Raw genomic sequence first — 23,465 nt, forward strand, 5'->3', positions numbered from 1 at the left:
GATGTCAAGGCGCTGGCTGTAGTGTTAGAAGAAATTCAGGAACAGTTAAATGTTACCATGGAGGCTAATAAGACGCTTAGTGAGGAGGTTAGGCAGTCCAGTCAGGAATTAGTTACAGGTGCTAGTGCATAGCTTAAGGCCCCCAAACCATTCCAATTCATGCCCTCTCCTTCCACGTCTGAATTAACCACCCAATACATGCCATGTCCCCCACAATACCTTTGGCAGCTCCAGAAAGATTTACTGGGGACCCACACAAGGCCCATATTTTTCTCACCCAATGCTCTTTGCACTTCTTTTGTAAGCCCATAGTTTTTAAGGAAGATCAATCTAAGGTGGCCTTTGTACTGTCTTACCTGAGCGGAGATGCGGCAGCGTGGTCTATGCCACTAGTAAGTTGCAATGATCCTATTTTGTATAATTTTGGGGAGTTCGAGGAAGAATTCCTTAAACTTTTTGATCACCGAACTGTATCTCAAATGACCGACAACGAACTCATGGATCTTAAACAAGGGAATCGGGAATTAGTTGCTTACATTGCACAATTTAACAAACTGATAGTGGAAACAAAGTGGCCTAAGGAAAAGAGAGTGGCAATTTTTTATCGAGGACTCAAAGATGAATTGAAGGATGGATTAGCACAAATTCCTAAGAGGCCCACAGACGTTTCGGAGTTAATGCATCTTGTACTCCAGATCAATTTGAGACAAAATGAAAGGAGTGAGCGTCGCAAGGAGGTTCGGCCCATCCCACCGCGCTTCGATAGAGCTAGGTCAGATCCGGTTAAGTCTCTCGAGTCTACTTCCGTGGAAGAACCAATGCAAATTGGGTCAGTAAGGGGCCCGTTAACCAAAGAGGAAAGGGAGAGACGACATAATGGGAAATTGTGTATGTACTGTGGAACTGCCGGGCATTTTGTCAAGGAGTGTCCATGAAAGCCTAAGACCGGTACTGGGCCAAAAGACAGGCCCCACCAGTAGGAGGAGTTGCTGTCGTGGGTGCTGCTAAGTCGACTCCAGATCCTCAATTGATTACTAATACTCTTCAGTCCGCAGCTCCTCATTTGATTATTTCCTGTTGGATAAAATTTGGAATAAAATCTGTTGATAACATTTCTGTCATGATTGATTCTGGGGCAACTGGAAATTTTTGCGACATCAAATTTGCCAAATCCTTAGGAATTCAATTTGTTCGTAAGATCAAGGCTGAAGCGGTGCGAGCAGTCGACGGTACAAACCTCTCTTCAGGCCCAATCACTTGGGATACCGAAGAAATCATCTTGGAAGGTCCAGGGTGGCATTGAAACATTTTGAAGTTTGCCTTAATTGATGCCCTTCAGTTTCAGCTGATCTTGGGTCTTCCATGGCTTAACGAACACAACCCAAGGATTGACTGGGCTCGAAGATAGATGGAAATGAATTCAGACTATTGTAATGAACATTGCTTTCATGTAGAGGAATCTAATCTTCAACCTTCCCAATCTACCTTATTGGCGGAACCATCTTTAGTGGTCTGTGCTTTGGAAGTTCCAGCGATTCCAAGTGAATATCCGGATTTGAGAGCTGTATTCGATGAGCAGGAGGCCAACAAATTACCCCCTCATAGGGAGTACGATTGTACGATTGAGCTGGAACCTGGGGCGCTTCTGCCGTGCAGCAGAATTTATGCCCTCTCTGAAGCTGAGAATGTTCATCTGTAGGAGTATCTGGATCGATGCTTAGCCAATGATTTCATCCGGCCTTCCCAGTCTCCAGCTTCCTCTCCTTTATTTTTCATTCCTAAGAAGGAAGGAAAACTTGGAATGTGCATTGACTATCGTGCATTGAACCAGGTGACAAAGAAGAATAGATACCCGCTGCCTTTGATCTCAGAACTATTGGATCAGGTGAAGGATGCTCGAGAGTACACCAAACTGGATCTTCGTGGGGCCTATCATTTGGTGAGGATGGCTGAGGGGCATGAGTGGAAGACCGCCTTCCGAACTCTGTTTGGTCTCTTTGAGTACCAGGTAATGCCTTTCGGCCTGTGTAATGCCCCAGCTGCTTTTCAGCATTTTGTTAATGATATCCTTTGAGAATTTGTTGACCGCTTTGCAGTGGTGTATATTGATGACATCCTCGTTTTCTCGGCCAACCTTGAAGGGCATGTACAACATGTGCGCGCCATTTTGAAGAAGTTGCTCGATCATCAGCTTTTTGTCAAGTTGGAGAAGTGCGTTTTTCACACCACAGAAGTGGAATTTTTGGGATTCATCTTATCTCCTGACGGAGTGGCGATGGATGATTAGAAAATAAATGCAATAAGAGAATGGCCCTCTCCACATAATGTCAAGGAGATACAAAGGGTAATTGGAATTGCTAATTTATACAGACGATTTATCTCAAACATCTCAGAGAAGGTTCGCCCAATTACTCGCCTTTTGAAGAACAAAGAACCTTTTGTGTGGAAACAAGAAACCGTGGAAGCTTTTAAGTCCTTGAAATAAGCTTTTACTTCTGCTCCTATCCGGTTACATCCAAATATTGATGAACCTTTCTTTGTGGAGGCTGACTCTTCCGATCAGGCCATTGGAGGAATCTTGTCTCAAAGACATTGAGATACTGGCCAACTCCATCCAGTTGCTTACAGGTCACAAACTATCGGCAGCTGAAATCAACTATTCCATAGCAGATAGGGAGCTGTTGGCGGTGAAGGATGCCTTCCAGGATTGGCGGCATTACTTGTTGTGAGCCAAGCATGAAGTAACAGTCTATACTGACCACCGAAATTTACAGTTTTTGAAGTCAGCTCGAACTCTCTCGACATGACAACTTAGGTGGTCTTTGTTTTTTGCAGACTACAATTTTGTTTTGACATATAAACCTGGAACAGCCAATTGGAAGGCAGATGCCTTGTCTCGGCTAAATTAGAGTGAACACAAAGAAACTTCCAGAGACGTTCACATAATTCCTGAGGAAAAGATAATTGGTACCATACATTATTTGGAATTTGAAAAAGAGATCAGGAATTCATTGACAGAGGAAGAATTGACGAGTTGGATAAAAAAAGATCCGGGAAGAGAAATTAGAGATGGGAAACCTTATCATGGAATTTTGTTCGTCCCTAGTGCAAGGTTACAAAGAGAAGTAATAAAGCATTGTCATGATGACCCCCTAGCGGGCCACAAAGGAGTAACTAAGACCATTGAATTGATTAAACGTGATTTTTGGTGGTCCGATCTGGAAGCTCAGGTGAGACAGTATGTGGCATCTTGCGCAATTTCTGTTAAGGGAAAAGCTTTAAGACAGGCCCGCAAGGTTTGCTCCAACCCTTGCCCGTAGCACCAGCACCCAGGCACACAATCTCAATGGATTTCATTGTGGACCTTCCTTCCAATCAGGGGTTATCCACCATTTGGGGCGTGTTAGATCATTTCTCCAAAATGGCTCATTTTGTTGCACTGAAATCACTTCCCAATTCAACTCAACTGGCCACTCTGTTCACTCAACATATAGTTAAGGCACATGGGATTCCCAAGGTGGTTATCTCAGATAGGGGACCCCAATTTATTTCACGGTTCTGGAGAGCTTTCTTAAGCAGACTGGGGGTAGACTTTTGTTTGTCCACCAGTTTTCACCCACAGACTGACGGACAAACGGAGAGAGTCAATCAAGAGCTGGAGCAATATCTGTGCCTCTACTTGATGGACCATGAGGGAGATTGGCCAGAGTTAATTTGGGCAGCTGAATTTGCATACAATAATGCTGTACACTCATCCACAGGGTTTTCCCCTTTCTTTTTAAATTCTGGCAGGCATCCAAATACCTTAGTGAATTAGTCAAAAAGTTTAGTACCAGCAGTGGAAGAGAAGGTGCAAAAGCTACAAGAGACCTATAAGATAGCAACCCAGAACGTGGTTAAGGCTAAGGGTGCACACAAGAATCAGGCAGACAAGAAAAGGAGGAAGAATCCCGTTTTTGAGTCAGGGGATAAGGTTTGGTTATCCACTCGATATATGCACCTCAAGGGAAATTGGAAGTTCCAGCCTAGATTTGTAGGTCCTTATGAGGTAGAAAGAATGGTAAACCCAGTTAGCGTTAACATCAAGCTTCCTTCCAGACTTAAGATACAGCCAGTATTTAATGTATCATTAGTTAAACGAAACCCTGTAGGTATGAGAATGGAGTTGCCTCCAGATCCTATCCAAGGTCAGTCTGGAGAAGAATTTGAAGTGACTCTAAATTGAAGAAAGGGAAGATCTTTTATTTAATTGACTGGAAAGGGTTTGGTCCAGAGGATCGTTCTTGGGAACCCAGTTCAAATGTTCATGCCCCCAGACTGGTTCGCGAATTTCATAAGACACATCCTAATAAACCAAAAGAGAGAGGGGGAGAATTCTTGGTGGGGGGTACTGTCCGGAACGGTGATTTGTGTGCTTCCACTGATCACCCATTGATCGACCGCAAAAGAAAAAACTTTGTTACCATTGGAGCCGGCTGCATCATTTCCCTTCCCAGAGACGTTTCAAAAGAAGATCAGTTTACTCTTACACCTCTTCCAACATGGCGCCCGTCCACGGAGCGATCTAGTTGGTCAGCGGTCTAGTGTTCAGCAAATTGCCTTCAAGATCGTGCGCGCGTTCTCTGCCCGCGACGCACTTCAACTGATCTTTCCTGTGAGGAGGTTGGGTCATTTTCTCCTCTCACAGAATTTAAGTAATTATTTCTCAGGGGTGAATGAATCCAGTTTAATCTTCATTGCCTGACATTTTCCGGTTTAGAAGAGCTCGGCAGCCTTCTGAGTTCGGCAGAGACTTGCCTCGTAAACTTTATTGGGGCTGTATCTCTTCAGTTTGTCGTGTGTCCAAAGCTTGTGGATTCCTTCTGGTGAGTCAATTATTTACTTGTGCGTGCCTGGTCAGCAGAAGACAGCGCGTAAGGTGCTAGCAGCGAGTTTAGAGGCTTTAGAAGAAAGGACAAGTAATTACTGCAGCGCTCCTCAAGAGCAGTTTCCTAATTCTCTTGCAGCCTTTCAGTCACAGATAAAGACTCAGTTCAGTTCTATTAATAGGCAAATTTTAACATTCGGATTTTGTGACTGACGGCTTCTAAAAGGACAGAGCAGTCTTCCAATTTTACCTCGAGTTATTGCTGCGCAGGAAGACTACAAAGAACCACTAGGCAGAGACTGAACTACTTATGCCAGATGTCTATGTAGAAATATATATATATTATGCTTACCTCCAACCTTCTACAACCTGCCTAGAAAATAAGCTACATCAGTTCTTTCAGCTCAGCTTAGTCCTCAGTATCAGCAGCAATATTAATGGAGAAAGGCTATTCCACTGTAAAATTCAGGTTAAGATGTAGTTTGTGAGGGAGAGGGTATCTAGGAGAACAGTGGGAGGGAACCAGTTATTGTAACCGTTTTTAATTTGTATTAACATATGCCAGAGCGATCCTCACCAAGAATCCAGGAGAAGCAGGCATAACAGTGGAGTCTCTCTTGTCTATCCCAATACCCCTTTCCCCGTCTTGCTGGAAGTGAATTTTATTCGCTGTAGTGAGGCAGGGGAGCTGGGGAAATAGTCCTCGTATTTGAGTCCAGGCCTTCCAATATTCCACTGCTCCTGTGATGGTACAAGTAATTCAGGTGCGTGGTACCTTCCTTCTGATTATTCTTGACAGTAGGGAGGAACACTGCAACCAAAAATCCACAGTTACTTTAAAGGTCAGCGGTACTAACGGAAGACACTATCAATCTGTTGCTGCCGGTACGGCTCGCGAGTGGGGGGGGGTGATAAGCGTCGCGCGAGAGGAGAGGGTAATTTAAAAAAGAATATTAAAGTTACCTTTACCTCCAGTCCTGTGTCACGTCTCCTCTCTCCTCTCTCTGCTCCTTACAGGAAGCAGGCAGCCTCCCTCTCCTCCCCAAAGCCAATCACAACTCTGCAATAGCAGCATTGTCATTGGCTAGGACGCCTACCCCACAGATGTCTATGGCATGGCCATTTTCTATATGCAGGCTGCATGAGCGAAAATGCAGTGTGTGTATGACTGGTTTGGTCGACCCTGGGGCCGACCAAACAGTCAGCGCCCACAGCAGTGGGCTAGCCACTACTCTCCTGTCTGGAGCAGGAACGCCCACCCCCAACCAAACCCTGCCTTCTGCTTTCTCGCAGTGCGAGAAGCAGAAACATAAAATGGTATTTAAAATACCATCTTATGTTTCTGCTTCTAGCACTGCGAGAAAGCATTGGGGCGACGCTCCTCTGCCCACGTGGAGAATCCGCCCCGGATATCAAGTCAAGTCAAGTCAAAGTATGCTTTATTCGAATTTCATTCATAAAAGCAAAATACAATTACATTAACAATTACATACAGTGGATTAAAATACGATTAAATTACAAACAAGACAACGGATACAAAGCATACTTCTACAAATTACTGACTTAATTATTCCCTATATAAAACATACTGTACTATTAGCGGTAGATAGTCTTTTAAAAAGATAAAATGATTAGATAAAAATAGATGAAAACCCAAGGTATAAAAATTTTGAATGCAGAAGAAAATAGCATGGGAGAGAATAGTCGAAGGACTAGCAGTCTCTTCCAAAACAAGAGAATAGTCAAATGACTAGCAATCTCTGTCTAATCATCCACGCCCACCCTAGGTATTTAGCAGTAGCTACTGAAATCCAAGGCAAAGTGCTAGTGCATATGATACGCAGGGCCACTGTACCACTGGCTGTTGCCAGATTTTTACACATTGGGGATAGCCAGATACGCCGTGGGGTCGCGTAAAACCTGCAAACAAATAAAAAATGTCCGATGGTTTCTTTACTAGTACCACAAGCAGGACATCTATCACAGGATCCCTCTACCCACTTAGATGACAGAAATGTAAGGGGGAGTGCACCTGCTCTCAATTGGAAAAGGAGCTTCCTTTCTCTGGGCTTTGTTATGATGTCCCAATATGGTTCTAGACAGGGATACATCTTGGCCTCTAGGAACTCTCCGGTCATAGAGCCAGCACCCGGGTTGCTCCAACACCGGTGGGCAACCATCTCCCAATAAATGGTCTTAAGAGTGCTTTTAGATGGAAAAATGGCTCTTGCCGGATCGTCCCAGAGTGTGCTCATGCCAAGCTCAACCAGAGATGTCCTCAATGATTTTAACCATCCTATTTTGTGGGACACATCGGATCGTATAATATCTAAGAAACCCTCTGCATAGTGGGAAAGCACAGGAGTCGTCCATAACCTACGCCAATATAGAATCGGACGAAGTTGGACCAAGTCTGAAACTGCTTTTCTACCCAGGTCATATTTAAGAGGCAACAGTGGGGTGCTTTTAGGAACACCTGTTATTGCCCTAAGAAATTTGTTCTCTGAGGATTGAAGAGCAGCAACCTTCTCAAAGCCCCAGAGCTCAGCACCGTAGAGAGCAGAGCCTAGAGCTTTTGCTTCGTAAACCTGTAAGGCAGGTTTTACGGGTTTGGTTAGTGATTTTCTGTGCTCTATGCAAATAGCACCAGCTAGTTGCCTGTGTCTCAACGTAGCAATATCAATATGATGCCGCCAACTCTTCTCGCTAGATATGTGCATGTCCAGATATGTAAAGGTATTCACTACTTCTAGCGGACGGTCATTTAAAATAATTTTAGATTTAAAGCTACGGTGGGGATTAAAAGTCATAAGCTTTGTTTTGGCAGTATTAACCTCTAGGCCATACTCCCCACAGAAATGATCGAAAATAGACAAGGCAGACTGCAATCCACTTGGAGTTTTAGATAGGATGAGCGTGTCATCTGCAAACATTAAAATAGGGGTTTTAATCCCAGCTAAAAAAGGTGCGTCTACTTGTGCGGAAGTCATGCGCGCAACAACATCATTAATATATAAGGTGAAAAGGACGGGAGCCATCGAACATACCTGTCGGACTCCCCTCTCAACAGGGAAGTCCGAGGTTACTGAACCTAATCCCCCCCACTGAATTCTAGCGTAGTTGGATTCGTGTAGCCTCATTATTAAAGATAATAGGTCGCTAGGAAGACCCTGCTTCTTGAGAACCGACCATAACTTGGATCGGGGGACAAGGTCAAAAGCGGCCCGTAGGTCAACAAAGGCCGCATACAGGCTTCCTTTACCCAGCACAACCGTCTTCCATTGTAACAACGTAAAACGGAAAACCTGATCCACCGTACTTGTGGATAGTCGAAAGCCAGCCTGAAATGGTGAAAGAGCATTAATCTCTTCCACCCAATCCAGGAGCCTATTGACGATTACACGTCCCACAACCTTTTGAATGGTGTCTATAAGGCTTATTGGCCTATAATTGCCCGGCAAGGATCGATCACCTTTCTTAAAGACAGGAATGATTACTGCACCCTGCCAAGATTTTGGTACTGCTGCACCCAAAGCAATAGCATTAATAAGAAGGTGGATATACTGACTCCAGCGCTCTTTATCATTTACAAATAGATCAGCTGGCACACCATCCAGACCGGGGGCACGCCCACGAGCAACCGTATTCAGGGCCAGCAAAATTTCGGCTATTCCAAAGGGATTTGCTTTGGGGAGATCTACACTAGTTTCCTGGGCCAAGTTATCATTGTTAGGTGCAGCATACTGGTTTTTGAAGAATTTTATCCATTCTTCCTCAGGCACATTGTTATGTGGGGGCTCGGGAAAACCCGGTTTTCCCCACCTAACGATGTGCCAGAATAACCGGGAATCCTTACTATCACTAGCTGTCTTTAACTCGGACCAGTGTTGTTCGTCCCAAGCTTTTTTAGCCTTAGATATACTAGTTTTATAGTTCTTTCTGGCAGCTTGGATTAGCGCAGATTGCCCCCCCTTAATAGCTTTACTTAGGGCTAATCGTGCATCCCTGCACTGTTCGTTATACCACTTAGCAGGCTTAAAGGCTCTATTACCTTTGTTTTTCAAAGGTTTGAGGAAATACTTTTTAATTGTACAAAAGAGAGAATTGTGTAACTCCTCAACCTTGTCTAAGCCAATGCCAAGAGCATTGGACTGCTCTATAGCTAATATTGCTATATCAACCTGACCATTGATATCAACAATAGCCTGGTGATTAATTGCTACGCTTTCCCATTTTAGTCTCCGCATATCATTTGTGGGGATAATCCGGGGAAGGGCAGTCACAGGAGAGCCTAAGGGGGGGGTAGTATGGGACCACCATTTGTGGGTTGCGCACAGGGGGTTGTGATCACTCTCGATCCTTTCTACAACCTCCATGTCACAAATCATAGGCCATAATTTTAAACTACATAACACATAATCAATTCTACTGTTATGTCGGCCATTATCAAATGTACTTGCCCCATTCCTATCACCACTAGTCCTGCCATTTAGAGCTCTTAAACCCATTTCAAAACATAGGGTGTTTAGACCAATAACATCAGCAGTCCAGCGCACAACCGAAGGGAGTTCTAGTTTAGGGACACCCCATTGTCGATCTTCCTCATCACCAAATAAATCATCTTCGCTAATTAAGGGTTCAAATGTTCTGTTAAAGTCGCCCGCAATAACAATTTTGTTGTTCGGGGAATGAATTTCGAGAAGACTATCCAGGGCAACTAAAACCTCGGACCTCCCTCCCCTGTTACTCCGAACATAAACATTGTAAATATCCAGGCAACCTAATTTATCTAAAACCAATCTAATTAGTTGGATATCATAATTTTTAGTATCAACAACTTTGATAACCATCTTTAAACACTGGCGAACCCATATTGTTAAGCCACCCATGGGTCTACCCCTAGGGCCCTTTGAAGCGGGTACAGAATAATTCAGGTAACCCTGAGCAAAACAGGGTTCACATGTCCAAGTCTCCTGGAATATGCATAGGTCGAATTTATTGACAAAGCATGTCCACTCCACAGATTCCAATTTGGAGGTCAGCCCAGCAATAATCCAGGAGAATAAGTTCCCCATAGTTCCCTGAAGATTGGTTGGGCTATTAACTAAAAGTAGAGGATCAGAGACAGTGTGATCATTAGGACAGATATCTGTACCCGCTTTCAAAGGTAGATATCTTGGCTCATTACAGAGAAGGAATGTATCGGATAGTGGCTCAACAGGACTCACTATCATAACCTTGTTGTTTTCAAGTCAATCTACATCTTCGAGGTTATCTAACACCTCATATCGATTACTCAACGGGATCAAAGAGTTAGGTTGTATACAAAATGGAGCCCCAGAGTTGGAGATGGGACCTGGCCTGGATCTAGGAAAAAAATGGGTTAGTTCCCAAGTGGTAATGGAAGACCTCCTATTATTCATGTGCCAATGTAAAATATGGCTAACAGCTCTGGAGTCCCTAAAATTGATTATAATAATGTCCCCGTTTATATTTTTTGGTGTTTTACCCAACCAAGGTAGTCGCCTAACATGTAAGATTTCCCCGTTGACATACGAAGGAAGAGGGCGGTTTTGACCTAGCCAATGGATAACCTTGTTTTTTAGTTGTGAATATCCCTCTATGGTTTCGTCCTTTAGAGTGGGAACACCCGCAAGCACTACTACAAGAGGGACAGCTTCCGGTGGAAGGTCGATAGAAAAAGGCCCTCGCGTCTTAACCATGGGAATCAAATTACAACTTTTGCTGACAGGCATTGAACCCCCTTGTAATGGGATATTTCCCTCCCGGCAGTCACTGACCCTATTTTAATGAATTGGCTTTGGGATGGTAGTTCTTCCATCGTAGTTAATAATTGTATTGTCTGTACTACAGTTAGCTTGAGGGACTATCTCCTGCGATGGTGGTAAAGTGGAAGGTGGTACGACAGAAGCTGAAGTAGTGGAGAACACCATTGTTGGCTTCATAGAATTCACAGATGTATCCCATTTTCCACCCATTAGAGATTCTACTTTCTCCAGCCTTTTTTCAATAGTTTTTAAACTATCGACAATGGGTAGCATATAAGATTTAAATAATTTATCTATACTGCCCATTAGATCCACAATAGTAATGTCATTTACAGAACAGGGTACAGAGGTACCAGGAAGAGGTCTACTATCAATACAGGGAGTAGGGCCTGCATCAGTGTGAGCCAATATCGAATTATTATTGAATTTGTTTTTACTTTTGCGCAACACGGTGTCTATCTTCCTCCTTTTCCTGGGCAACAAGTGTGATAATTTTGGTGTCCTAGGGGCGATAACATTCTGAGATGAAGGCTCCGAGATTTGCAATAATGTATGGCTCGGTGTAAGTGATTCACTAGTTACATCAATGGGAGGGGATAAAATAGGTAAAGGTGAATGTTTAGATAGAGCAGCCATGTTTGGGTTACCAGGGGAGGTTAGGGAATCGTTATTATCCGAAAGAGTTAAAATTTCTTGATGGGGGGGGGGCACTCTTGTCTGAAGGAGTTACTTCATGAGGGGAGGTTGTAATTGAAGACATGTTTTTAATATGCTCTATCGAATTACGCCGCCTAGCCCTTAATTCTGTAAGAGTGGCTTCTCGATCTGGCCCTAAGTTAGTTTTCAGTAAATAACTATCAAGGGTACCCTTGTTAGAGTAGTTAGTCATAATGATACGAATAATAACCCAACCCCAACAATCAAAGTTACAAATACTAAGAAGCGTCAATGTAATGGAGCACAAGCAGATTGAACTAATAACAGTCCGCTAACAAATACAGTGAAAGCAAAGCTACAACAGTACTGACCGAAGTCAAAAGGGTAGGCCCTGCCCGGCCTCCATCGGCTCCTGAGGATGTGTTTGAAACAGACCCCCGGGTATCAATCAATCAATCAAACAGGATTTATAGAGCGCGGCTAATCACCCGTGAGAGTATCCAGGCGCTGACACTTCATTTACAAAACGTTCTTTACTTCAACACTTACACTTACTTCATCTCATTCGCTTTGATCATTACTCCCTCTTCCCCCCTTTCTGCTTCGACCCTTCCACAGGTTAACTCTCCTCCCACCCCCTCAATTTCCCTTTCCCTTTCTATTTTCATGGGCTTGAATAACTGATGTGGCAGGAAGGCACTGTACAAGAGAGTAAAATAAGTGATTAACTGAATGCAATAAAATTGTTTTAACAGGGACTCGCCTGAACGGAGGGATTCTCAGAAACTGGGCCTGCGCACAGCCGAGAAGTTACTGAAAGAGTTTCACCCCCGCACAACACAAGGACAGGAACAACTTAAAGTGCTCCATACCTATTGCATGATGGCCACCAAGGACAAAGCTCTTGTGGAGTCTGCCCTGACCTCATTTACAGAGATAGCCACAGCTGAGGTAGGGGTCAGTCACTGCCAGCGGCGGCTGGTGGACTTTGAAAGTGGTAAGGCCTAATACTTGTCTCGAATTCCAGTGAGCGCAGATTTTGTGGGGGTTTTCCCCCTAACTGGGTAAAGTTTGAAAAAATTGCATCTAATAGGGCATTTTAAACCACCATTTTTACTTTAACTTGCTACAAAGTCAGAGGGCGTTTATGAAAAATTCCCATGCTTTCACGGTGTGCCAATTAAGCCCAATGCTTAAAACAAGTTGACCCCAGTTTTTCAAAATGGTTCCCCCCCTTATGTTAAGAATTACCTTCAGTACGCCATTGTCCGCATCTTGTCATTCATCCCATGCATATTGCATGGGTCACCCATTATGCCAAGAATTATGTGCAATATGTCAGTGTCAAAATGTAGCTATGTATGCTGTCTCATATCATGGATGACCCAAGGATCAAAAATTACCTCCAGTATGACACAGGCAGCATTTTCTTATGGTTTGCCCTCCCTTCCATATGCTATAGTTAACAGGAAGAGTTACCCCAATATGCGCCATTGTTTTGTCATAGGTGACCTAAATACCAAGAATTGCCTCCTGTACGCCAGGACTTATTATGCGATGTGTAGCCACAAATGCAAAGACTAGTGTCATGAAGTGAAGTCCATGACACAATATTTGTCAGAGTTCATTAGAACAGAACTTGCACCATCACATTTCCAGTCAGAGGAGCAGCTGTCAGTCTGCAGTAGGGGGTGGTGGTGGGGGGGGGGGGGGGGGAGGGTTCGAAAGGGAAATACCATCAGATGATTACAACACATTACCTCCAGTATGCCAGAGCCTGAGTTTTGTCACTGGTGCACTCCCTTCCCCAAGAATGACCTCTGTATGCCAGTGCCACTGCTGGCTTAATTTATTCAGTACCTCACACCCACATGACACTGAACCATCATCCAAGGTTTCTACATCAGTAAAAACCTGTTTGAAGGACTGAGAGTACAATGCAGCTGGAGAGCTAAGCACAGCTTGTCAGTGAAAAGGCAGCTAAGGAAGCCCTAATTTATATGTAGGGAGTTAATGGCTCTCCCAAGTTTGTCATTGAAGTGACTCAATAAAGATGGTGTTACATATCTGTCAAATAGCCCCATGTTATGAGGGTGAATTTCAACCAATCAAGATATTTCAGCCAACAAAGCTAAATATGCCGGGGTATTAGGTTTCACGGTTCCTCTACTATGTCCCTACAAGTTTGAGCAATGAAAATAGGACTGGTTAAAAGTCGCCTTCGTAATGTGAACAGTTGACCTCTGTGAAGTTTTCATTGGTAAGGCACACTGGGCTGTAGCGGTGCTTAATGTGTAAAAAACTTGATTACCTGGGTCCTTGCCAGGAGGCCACCGTAGCTCCCACTACCCCTTGTCTTTGCGAGCATTGCCAATGACCACAACTACTAACCATCACACTGCTACATATGTGTTTATTCAGTTTTTTTGAGGTCCCCAAAGCTATAAGAATGCCTTGGGTGGTCGGTATTAATTGTTTTTCATGTATATGGAATTCATAAACAACTGTTTTTTGCTCATCTATAAATTACAGAAACAGCACCACCATGAGGCAGGTGTCATAAATGCCGGTGTTGGCAATTAAATGCCTGTGCCGAGCACCGGAAACCACCGGCTCGAATTGAGCACTGGACTGTAGCATCTCTACCTCGCTTTGCATCTTCGATTTAGGTATATTGACATGTACATTAGATATAGCCAGTGCTAGGTTTAAATGACCTAAATAGCATTTTTCTAATTTCTTTATGGCAAAGGACTTGAACTAATCAACGGGGCTCCTTCAGCTGCTAACGTAGCTTGGAGGCAATATTCCTCTATGTGCAGCAATAAAGGTGCTTCATACTCTGCAGCTAAGGCTGTGTGCACTGAAGACACGCAGCAACTGAATTAGCAAGCATGTGCAGTGTGCAAACTACCAAAATCAGTGGCATAGGAAGGGAGCCATGGGCCTTAATGCAAGCCAGAAATTAATGACCCCCCCCCACCTCTGGGTGGTATTGAAAGACAATCATTACTGTGGTGCAGGGGACTCCTTGCACCCCTGGGCATGGGTGCCACTGCATCTTGTGCACTAATCATTCTACCTATAATTCCACTCTATTTGCTATCTTACCTTCATGCCACTCTTATCTCCTCCTTGCACCCTGTCCTCTTCAACTTGATCTCCGTGCTTTTTGTTCACTCCTTCCTTGCTTTTTGTATTCTCTTCCTGCTCTGCTTTACGCTCCCCACTTTTCTTTCTCTATTTCTGCTCCGCTCCATCTCGCCCTCATTCTTTCTCCTCTCTTCAATCTAAGTTTTACTTTCTGGAGTTTCCAAGGCGGCTCTCGCTTGGAGACCCTTTTCGTCTTGAGTGGAGCTTAGGGCTCTTGTACGCCTTTCCGCTCATACTACTCATACCAAGTTATCAAGAAGATCAGGAACGACCAGGCTCAACTCATCCTTGTGGCTCCGGACTAGGGTAGAGAGTTTGGTATCCCGAGTTGTAGAGCCTGGCAATCAGTCCTTCTGGAGGATCTTCTGTAACAGCAGCAGGGGAGGGTTCTCCACTTGAACCGGTCAACAATGTGCCTTCATGCATGGAAATTGAGCAGCAGCAGTTGACAGCTATTGAACTTCCACCTGAGGTCTGCAATGTTATCTTAGCAGCCCGGCCTCCCTCCACCAAGACAGTGTATGCCGTCCATTGGAATCCATTTGTGGCATGGTGTGTTGGGAAACTGATTATCTGCTCTCCTTTCTTAAGTTCTTTTGTTTATCCTTACCCTAGCCCAGCAAGGCTCTGCATTGGGCACTTTGAAGGGCTATTTATCTGCCATCTCCACTTTCAGGTCTGCCAGATCAGCCCTCTCTCTTCAAGTCCCCTACTGTAAATAGGTTCCTTAATGGTCTACAACAGATGTTTCCCCCAGCTCCCTTTGTTGAGCCTCAATGGGACCTTAACTTGGTTCCTACTTTCTTAATGTGCACTCTTTGAGCTGCTTCATTCTTTTCCACTTAGGCTCCTCACCATCAAGATGGCTTTTCTGGTGGCAATTACATCTGCCAGAGGGTCAGTGAGCTACAGGCACTGTCCTCTCAACCTCCCTACATCTCCTTTTTTCCAATGAAACTGGTCCTTCAGATTTGAGTGTCCTCCTTGAAGAAGGTAGTTTCCCAGTTCCACATAGGCCAGTCTATCACTTTGCCTATCTTTTACGCTCTGCCTCCTCTCTTTAAGGAAGTGGAGAGACTCCACTGGCTGGGCCCAAAAATAGACTGTTGTCATTCTACCTTGATCACGTAAAACTGCTCTGGGTGTACCATCAACTCTTCATGGGGTATGTCGGGGCCAAGAAATGGGAGGCCGTGCAGAAACAACCATCTTCCAATGGATCGTGCTATGTATTAAAATCTGCTGTGCATGCCAAAAAACAACTCCCTGACTGTTTGCTTGCTCATTCAACTAGAGCCAAGGCTGTGACCACTGCATTAGCATGCAGAGTTCCAGTCCTAGACATCTGCCAGGCAGTAACATGGACATCTCTCCATACCTTTCTCAAGCACTACTGCCTAGACAGTCAGGTCCATAGGGATGATCACTTTGCCCATTCGGTCTTGCAGGACTTTTTAGTGTGAAATTGTTTTGCAGACCCACTTCCGGGGAAGTATTGCTTTGGTATCCATTCTAAGGTAAGAAATCTGTGGCTAGAAATCTCTAGCAGATGAACAAATTACTTACCTTCAGTAACGCCTTATCTGTAGAGACTCTATCTAGCCGCAGATTCCTTACCGACCCTCCCATCTTCCCTGCTCTGTGAACAGATTTCTAGTGTGAAGGCTATTCCCCTTTCATGGCCCTAGTTTTTCACATCAGTGGTCAGTGTTCTTTGTGCCTTTCCCGCTCCTGGTGTGGAAAGTCACAAACCAAAACAGACTTCAGCGTGCTGGGGTGGCGCCTACATAGGCTCTGTGCACGTCATTTCTGGCACAGATGATGATGCTACATGGAGGTGCACAATGCCACCTACCGTGCGCAAGTGTACTGCTCCCAAAACAAATTCTGGATCCAATCTAACACCCGGGGATTATTCTAAGGTAAGGAATCTGCGGCTAGATAAAGTCTCTACTAGATAAGGCCTTTCTGAAGCTAAGTAACTTGTTCTTTGTGTTATAGCCACTTGAAGTACACTTTCTTGCAGACCTTCTCCATCCCCCCCCCCAGTGATATACAGCTGTGTTGCATCCTAGCTAGGTTTTCACTATATAAATATCAATACATACATACTTATCAGCTAGTAGTGCGACTTCTTATTTGGTTGTGTGATTTCACATCCAAAGTTGAGTGGAACCACACAGTGACACCTTTCGGCACAGAGGAGCTATAGTAAGAGTTTCTAGGTCCAGTCTGGCACCTCAGGGCGATTTCCCAGTTTGAAAATCGGCATATAGATAGAGTACCTACCAGAAAGATCATTATTGAAAGTAAATAACAAATTCCTTGATGTTGGTGTTCTCTTATTATGCTACTTGGGTAAATATGGTCTTGTGATGTGTGTGCAAATGCATAGTTCTTGTGGTAGTTGTCAACAAGCACCCAACTCTTGTCACACAAAGAGGTTCTGTATTGTTTGCATTCTCAACAACTTTAACTTATTTCAGACCGTGATTAGCAATGTGCCTATATAATATAAGCATGATTATAAGCAGACCACCATCAATCAGCTGATGATCTGTGAACATTGCCACTACCTGTCCTCTCTATTTTTATTTGCCTTACTCTTATTTCAATATGCTTTCCAGAAAGAAAATGTTGATGCTGTTTTGGCAGTAGCGCAGTGTTGCATGCTCCTGAAACAGACTCCGCGGGCCAGAAATCAACTGAAGCGGCTTGCCAAAGTGAGTTGGTCCTTGTTAGATGCAGAGGTCCTGGAGAAGAGCTGGCTTTTGTTATCTGACATCTACATCAAGTCAGCAAAATATGACATTGCCACTGAGCTACTAAAACGTTGCTTACAGTACAATAAGGTTAGTGTTGATGAATCCAGTACCCAATTAATCACTTGTCACTAGTAGCCTTCAGGCTGAAAGATTAAGTCAAGAATTGGTTGTGAAGTTTTCTTCAGCGCACACTGCCCCTAAAAAAAGTGAAATTGTCTTTATTATGTAGTAAATGTCAATATCATTCCTGCTACTCTTGTTAAAGTGGCTCCTTCGACATTCTTGACAGCGGGGTATGCGATATGAATCGGATCAGAACATGCCAGAGAGGAGCTTTTCTTACTTCTTGGGTCACTGTCACTTCTTGCTCTTGATTCAGTGCCAACACAATGCATGATGTGTATATCGGAGATTCATCTGAAATAAGGATTTTCCAATCCTCCCTTAGCCTAACAGCTCTGAGGGATTGGAAAATCTCAGAAATGTTGGGAAAATCTGTTATTTCAGACAAAATGTTGCAATTTGGGTCCTTTCTTGTTGCAGGTGATAGTCCTACTCATGTAAGGGGTGTACCAATTCTATTAGTAAAAGTGTGGACATTCTGGGTGGCAGGGCTTTTGTCAATCCCTTCACTTCCTGAAACATTTCCTCTCAAAAATGTGCAGAAAATCATATATTTTATCCAAGGTTTGATGTTTGGAGAACAATATGCGTAAGAACATGTGGTGATATCCCCATAAGCCACAGAATCTTGAAGCCCCCAGATGTCTAGTTTCCAGAGGCTGGTAGGTTCCTAGGAGTGCCAACTGGCTTTGGGACCAAATACTACAGCAACCTCGTCTCCCAAATGTTTGAAATTTCACAAAAAAATCTTAATGTACCTATGCTTCATTTTTGGGCTTTTCCTTCTATGGGTGATAGGCCCATCCACACAAGTGTGTTACCGTTCTTTTTGGGAAAAGTGTAGGAATGCTGGATAGCAGGACTTTTGTCAGTCCTCACAGATTTCAGAACTTTGCCCGAGATAGATGAGGAAAATCTATTATTTTAGCCAAAGCTCGAAATTTGCTGAGCGTTCTGGGTAAGAAAAAGTGTTAGGAATCATGTAAGACACATTACTCTGGACTCCCCTGAGTGTCTAGTTGTCAGAAATGTCTGGGATTGGTAGGGTACGCTGGATGTTTACCACCCAGGCCAAATTACCGCCACAACCCTTATCCTCAAATGTTTTAATTCCAAGGATTAATCTTGATGTCTCCATGTTGCATATTGGGGCTTTTCCTTTTGCGCATGAAAGGCCTACTAACACAAGTGGGCTACCATATTTAGCAGGAAACACGTGGTAACACAGAATAGTAGAACATTTGTTATTAGCAATTGGTTTTTTTCTCCATTTTTGGGTTCCAAATATATGTCAGAGTACAAGATAGAACAACAGTTTGCAAAATGCAAACTGAATGAAACATTTCCTAGCGATCGTAACAGAAAGTTTCAATTCTATTAATGACTCGGAGGCATGGATTAGGCTGTACTTCCTCCGCTTTATTTAACAGCAGCCATTCAAAGTAAACAACAAACAACTACAATTCCCATGAAGCCTTGGGAATGTGGAAAGAAAAAAGGCAGATAGTCCAATCAGAAGTCCATCCCAGTCTCCAGCCAATGAGAGAGAAGCCACAGTGTTTAGTCCATCTTCTCTATTCACCATGCCTCTTTCGACGTGCGAAAGCCACTTCTTCTTTTTCATGAGTCTTGTTTATTTGCGTTGCCTCCTACGACGACAGGCCCACATTACACCCAGCACGTGGCTTAGGTTTATCCTGTGAACAAAACCTTGCAATGATCTCAATCTCAAACTGACAAAGACAGTGAACACCAGCATGCTCAACACAGCACTGAGAAAATAACGAATTAATTACTTACTAGTTCCGGGGGGACTATTCCATTCCAGAATCACTGGGTGGGATAATCCTCGCCTTAATAAAGTCCTTAATAGAATTGAAACTTTCCGTAACAATAGCAAGGACATTTTTTATTCTATGTCAGGATTGGAGCTCGGATTATGCTAGTTCAAAGCTTACTTACCACCAAACTAGCCATATTCACGATGGGTTTAAAATAGAACCTCTTAAAGGTTGAGTTAGAGTACCAATCCGCTGCATTGAGGATATCCTCCAGTCAGGCTCCGAGGGCGAAGGCCTTGGAAGGTATTGCATCGCCGGTCTAATGGGCGCCAAACGTGCGCAGATTAAGGCCAGCCTCTTGCATCACCCATCTGACGTTCCCCCGGAGGTCCGAGCTCTGCGGACATCTACTCATACGCCTTGAGACAACCCATGACACACAACTTAGGGAAGTCTGGGAAACTGACCTGGTACCACATTTCGTCCATCTACGGATCGTAAAGGTAATACCAGAAGGTGAGAAAGTGCGCCCGTAATATCCAGGGCGCGCATGTCTGAGACTCTCAGACAGGAAATCAAACAGAGTAACATGGCCAGCTTGGCCGATAGCTCTTTTCTGGACAAAAAGCGATTGGGCTGCAAGGATAGGAAGAGGTTGGGGACCACGTTGACATCCCATAGCGCCGAGTATCTTGGTTGTGGCAGGAGCGACAGGCATACACCCCCCAACAGGCAACACACAAAGGGGTGTTCGCCGATAGGAGCGCCATCCACTGGGAGGTGTCCCACCGAAATCACCGAGCGAAAGGAATTGATCGACCTGTAGGCCAAACCCTCCTCTACTAGGGAGGCCAGGAAATTGAGAATGTGGATCACATCTGCTGCCACCGGATCAAGACCCTGTTGTAAACACCAACTGGTCCATCGGTTCCAGGAGGGATTGGTAGCATTTGACTGTGCTGTCGGCCAAGGCTCTGGATAAGAGTCCCTCAGTTGCGTCCGAAAGGCCTGGGAGCGACCATCGTCCCCTGTAATCCTCCATGCCCTGAGCGGCATCCACCCTCCCAGGATCAATGGATGAGGCTGATGATCCGGGTTGAGCAAAACCTCTAGAAAGAGGGGAAGAAGGATTGGAAAATCCAAGAAAGTTTCAGAAGAACTGGAAACCAAACTTTAGATCTCTACAGCGGGGTGACCATCACCACCTCCACCCTCTGATGCCTGATCTGCACCAAGGCCCTTGTAATCATTGCGAACAGGGGAAACGCATAGCCCCGTCTCTGGTGACCAGTCCTGAAGGAACGCATCCGTGGCAGCCGCCAGGGGATCCGGCTTCCAACTGAAGAACTTGGGCGTCTGATGTTCCAGTCTGGATGCAAAGAGGTCGACAGTGAATGGACCTCACTTCTCCCAAAGGGAAGAAAACACCATCAGTGGAGTTTCCAGACTCGAATCCCGGAAGTTGTGGGACTGGAAATCCGCCCCCTGATTGGCTTGGCCCTGCAAGTACTCTGCTGTGACTGAAATCTGATGGTCCAGGCAATATTGCCAGAAGCTAATTGCGAAATTGGAGAGGGCCTTGGGGCGAGTGCCCATCCAAGTGGTTTATGTATTGTACTGCAGATACATTGTCCATCTTGAGAAGGACGCATGCCTGCACCGAGCTCTTGGTCCAGCATCTCACCGCGAAGGACCCCACCAACAGTTTGAGGCTATTCGTATGTAACTGTTCGTGAGGAGACCACGATCCTCCGGTGTAGAATTCGCCACATCTGGCGCCCCACCCTGACCTGCTGGCGTCTGACTCTATGGCGATGTCTGGAACTGACCTGAAGATTGCCTGACCGTTCCAGGCCTCCATGTTGGTCACCTACCAGTCGATATCAGCACGTGCCCCTCCTGACAGGGTTACCATTTGAGAGTAAGACAGGCCCCTGCGCAAGTGCTCGGCTTTCAATCGTTGTATGGCTTGATAATGTAGAGGGCCAGAAAAAATGGCCTGAATCGAAGATGATAGAAGGCCCACGACCCGGGCTAGATGTCGCAGCGAGACCCACTGTCTGATCAAGGTTCTCCGCAACTCGTGTCGGATCTTTGCCACCTTCTGAAAAGGGAGGCTGAGAGTAGCATTGACAGTCGATCAAGAAGCTTGGGAAGGAACCTGGAGGGACTTGGTCTCGTTGACCATGCGTCCCAAGCTCTGAAGGAGATCAACTGCCATCTGTAACTGGAGCTCAAGCTTGTGTGGACATTGCGCCATGATGAGGATGTTGTTGAGATAAACTATTAACCGGAGTCCTTGCGTCCGCAGGCGTTACACGACCGGCCTGAGAACCTACGTGAAGCACCAAGGAGCGGAAGAGAGCCCGAAAGGCAGGGTGGTGAATTTGTAAGTTTAGTTGTTCCACAGGAACTGCAGGAACCGCTGGTGAGGAGGAAAAATGGGAACCGCGAGATACGCGTCCTTGAGGTCCAGATGCAACATCAAGTCCCGGGGCCGAAGCACATCCCGGTAGAGGTGGATTCCCTCCATTTTGAAGTGGTGGTAGACTAACCATTCGTTGAACTTGCAGAGGTTGCTAACCGGCCACTGGCCTCCATTGGCCTTGTTGACCAAAAAGATGTTGCAGATGAAGCTCTGCGGATTTGTGGTCGCTTGTGATATGGCCCCTTTGGCTAAGAAGGAACACACCTCCTCGTCCACCAACTTCTTCTCGGTTTCCGAAAAGCAAAGCAGTCGCGGGTGGCGGCCTGCCAGGGGGAATCGTAGAACTCTATTTGAAATCCCCGCACAGGCTGCACCACACAGACATTGTTTGTGATGGAAGTCCAAGCTGTGAAAAAATTTGCCAGCCGGCCCCCTACTTCTACAAGGGAAGAACGGAGAACACTCACCGGAGCCGTTGGTTGCATCTGCGCCTGTGCCACCTCTTCCTCTGCTATTATAGGGTAGGGTAGAAATTGGCGAGTCTGGTCCTGAAACTGGCTGTGGCGGGAGCCTTGTCCTCTTGGGAGGATATTGGTTATTTGGACGGCCGGACAAGCGCCCCCCAACTCAGCAAGCCCAATGGAAAACCCGGTTCAGGAAAACTTTCTTCATGGAAGTTTTTGCTTTGTCTAGGGAGGTAAATGTATTTACGAACTTCCCTAAATCCTTTATAAAGGGTTCCCTGAAGAGTCCCCCTTGCGCAATATGCCCCACATCGGAGTCTGCTAAATTACCCAGTTTGGGGTCGACCTTAATCATCAGGGAGCGGCGACGCTCCATTAATAGCGCACAGTTTTCCCTTGCCCAAAAAGATGCTCTAAGACAGTTACGTTCCTCCTTCCCCAAATGTTTCCGAATGCACCCGCCACATGGATTGCCACCTTCTCTGCCAGGGCCCATTCGGTAGACCTCGGGTGAAGGATGTCCTCGGGTCTAACATATCTGCGCTCAACCCCTGGTCCCCTGGGGCAGGAATGGCAGGGTTGGAAGAAGGTAACCAGGGTCGGTAGGGGCCCTAGTCATCTGTGTCCCTGTGGTCTTCCTCAGTCGGAGTTACAGGGGCAGAAGGGGGCCGGGGTTTTGCTGGCCAGGAAGGCCTTTTTGAGCCTGGCAAAGTCATCAAGATCCACACCAGCCTCGCCAGGGCGTTTCGCCGGAACCCCATCTTGGTCAAGTGGGGCCGAGGGGGTACCCTCACTGGGCGTTTGGGTACCCCCCCGTCCCAGGGCAAGGACTGTCAATTTTGCACAGGCCTGTGCGATTTGCTGAGAGGCGTTCCTCTAAGGGTGTCATTGCCTCTGACACTGCCCTATATATTGAAGCATCCGCCGCATCATAAACCTATCATCCAAAGGGAAGTCAGCCAAGGGGTCTTTCTCTCCTTGGTCCGTATCATAGGGCTCCATTATCAAGGTACCAACTTAAATGGGCTAGCTGGACCCCTCCCAGAGCCCTGGGTAGGCGACAAACCACGTGGGTACCAAGCGCTTTGTGTGGGGCACTGATTATCATTTAGCACAGCACTGGGGCTGGTAAATTAAAAGGGGGGCTGGGTGCAGCCTAATATTTTGTGGGGCAAGCCTCATGGTCATTGGTCACGCCCGGGGACACCTACAAACACCCCGGTGCAGAATCAAAAGGGGGGGGGGCTCTCCTTGGAGTGTGTTGCTGCAGGTCTCTGGCCTGCAATATGTGATACGGACCCCTCCCACTGGGGGGTGTTAAATCACAGTACTGAACCTGAATAGGGCGTTCGCCAGAAATAACTAGGCAAATCACGGTCTCATGGCCAGTACGGACCCCTGTGGAGGCGTCTCTCCCCAGGGCCCAAAGGCTCAGGCC

General features: G+C 45.5%; 1 protein-coding gene across 5 annotated transcripts in view; it reads left to right on the top strand.

Moving 5' to 3' along the window:
• Positions 1-23,465, top strand: part of LOC146789716 (tetratricopeptide repeat protein 21B-like) — a 514,157-nt gene that overhangs the window by 353,446 nt on the left and 137,246 nt on the right. For all 5 annotated transcript variants that reach the window (XR_014970145.1, XM_085632051.1, XM_085632050.1 and 2 more), the window contains 2 exons: positions 12,069-12,264; positions 17,094-17,318. Coding sequence is in view for 4 of the 5 variants with exons in the window: in XM_085632051.1 (XP_085488177.1) it covers positions 12,069-12,264; positions 17,094-17,318 (421 nt within the window). In the remaining variant the exon portion in view is untranslated. The remainder of the gene's footprint in view (positions 1-12,068; positions 12,265-17,093; positions 17,319-23,465) is intronic.

This window comes from Triturus cristatus, chromosome 10 (genome assembly GCF_964204655.1).
Source record: "Triturus cristatus chromosome 10, aTriCri1.1, whole genome shotgun sequence".
NCBI lineage: Eukaryota > Metazoa > Chordata > Amphibia > Caudata > Salamandridae > Triturus > Triturus cristatus.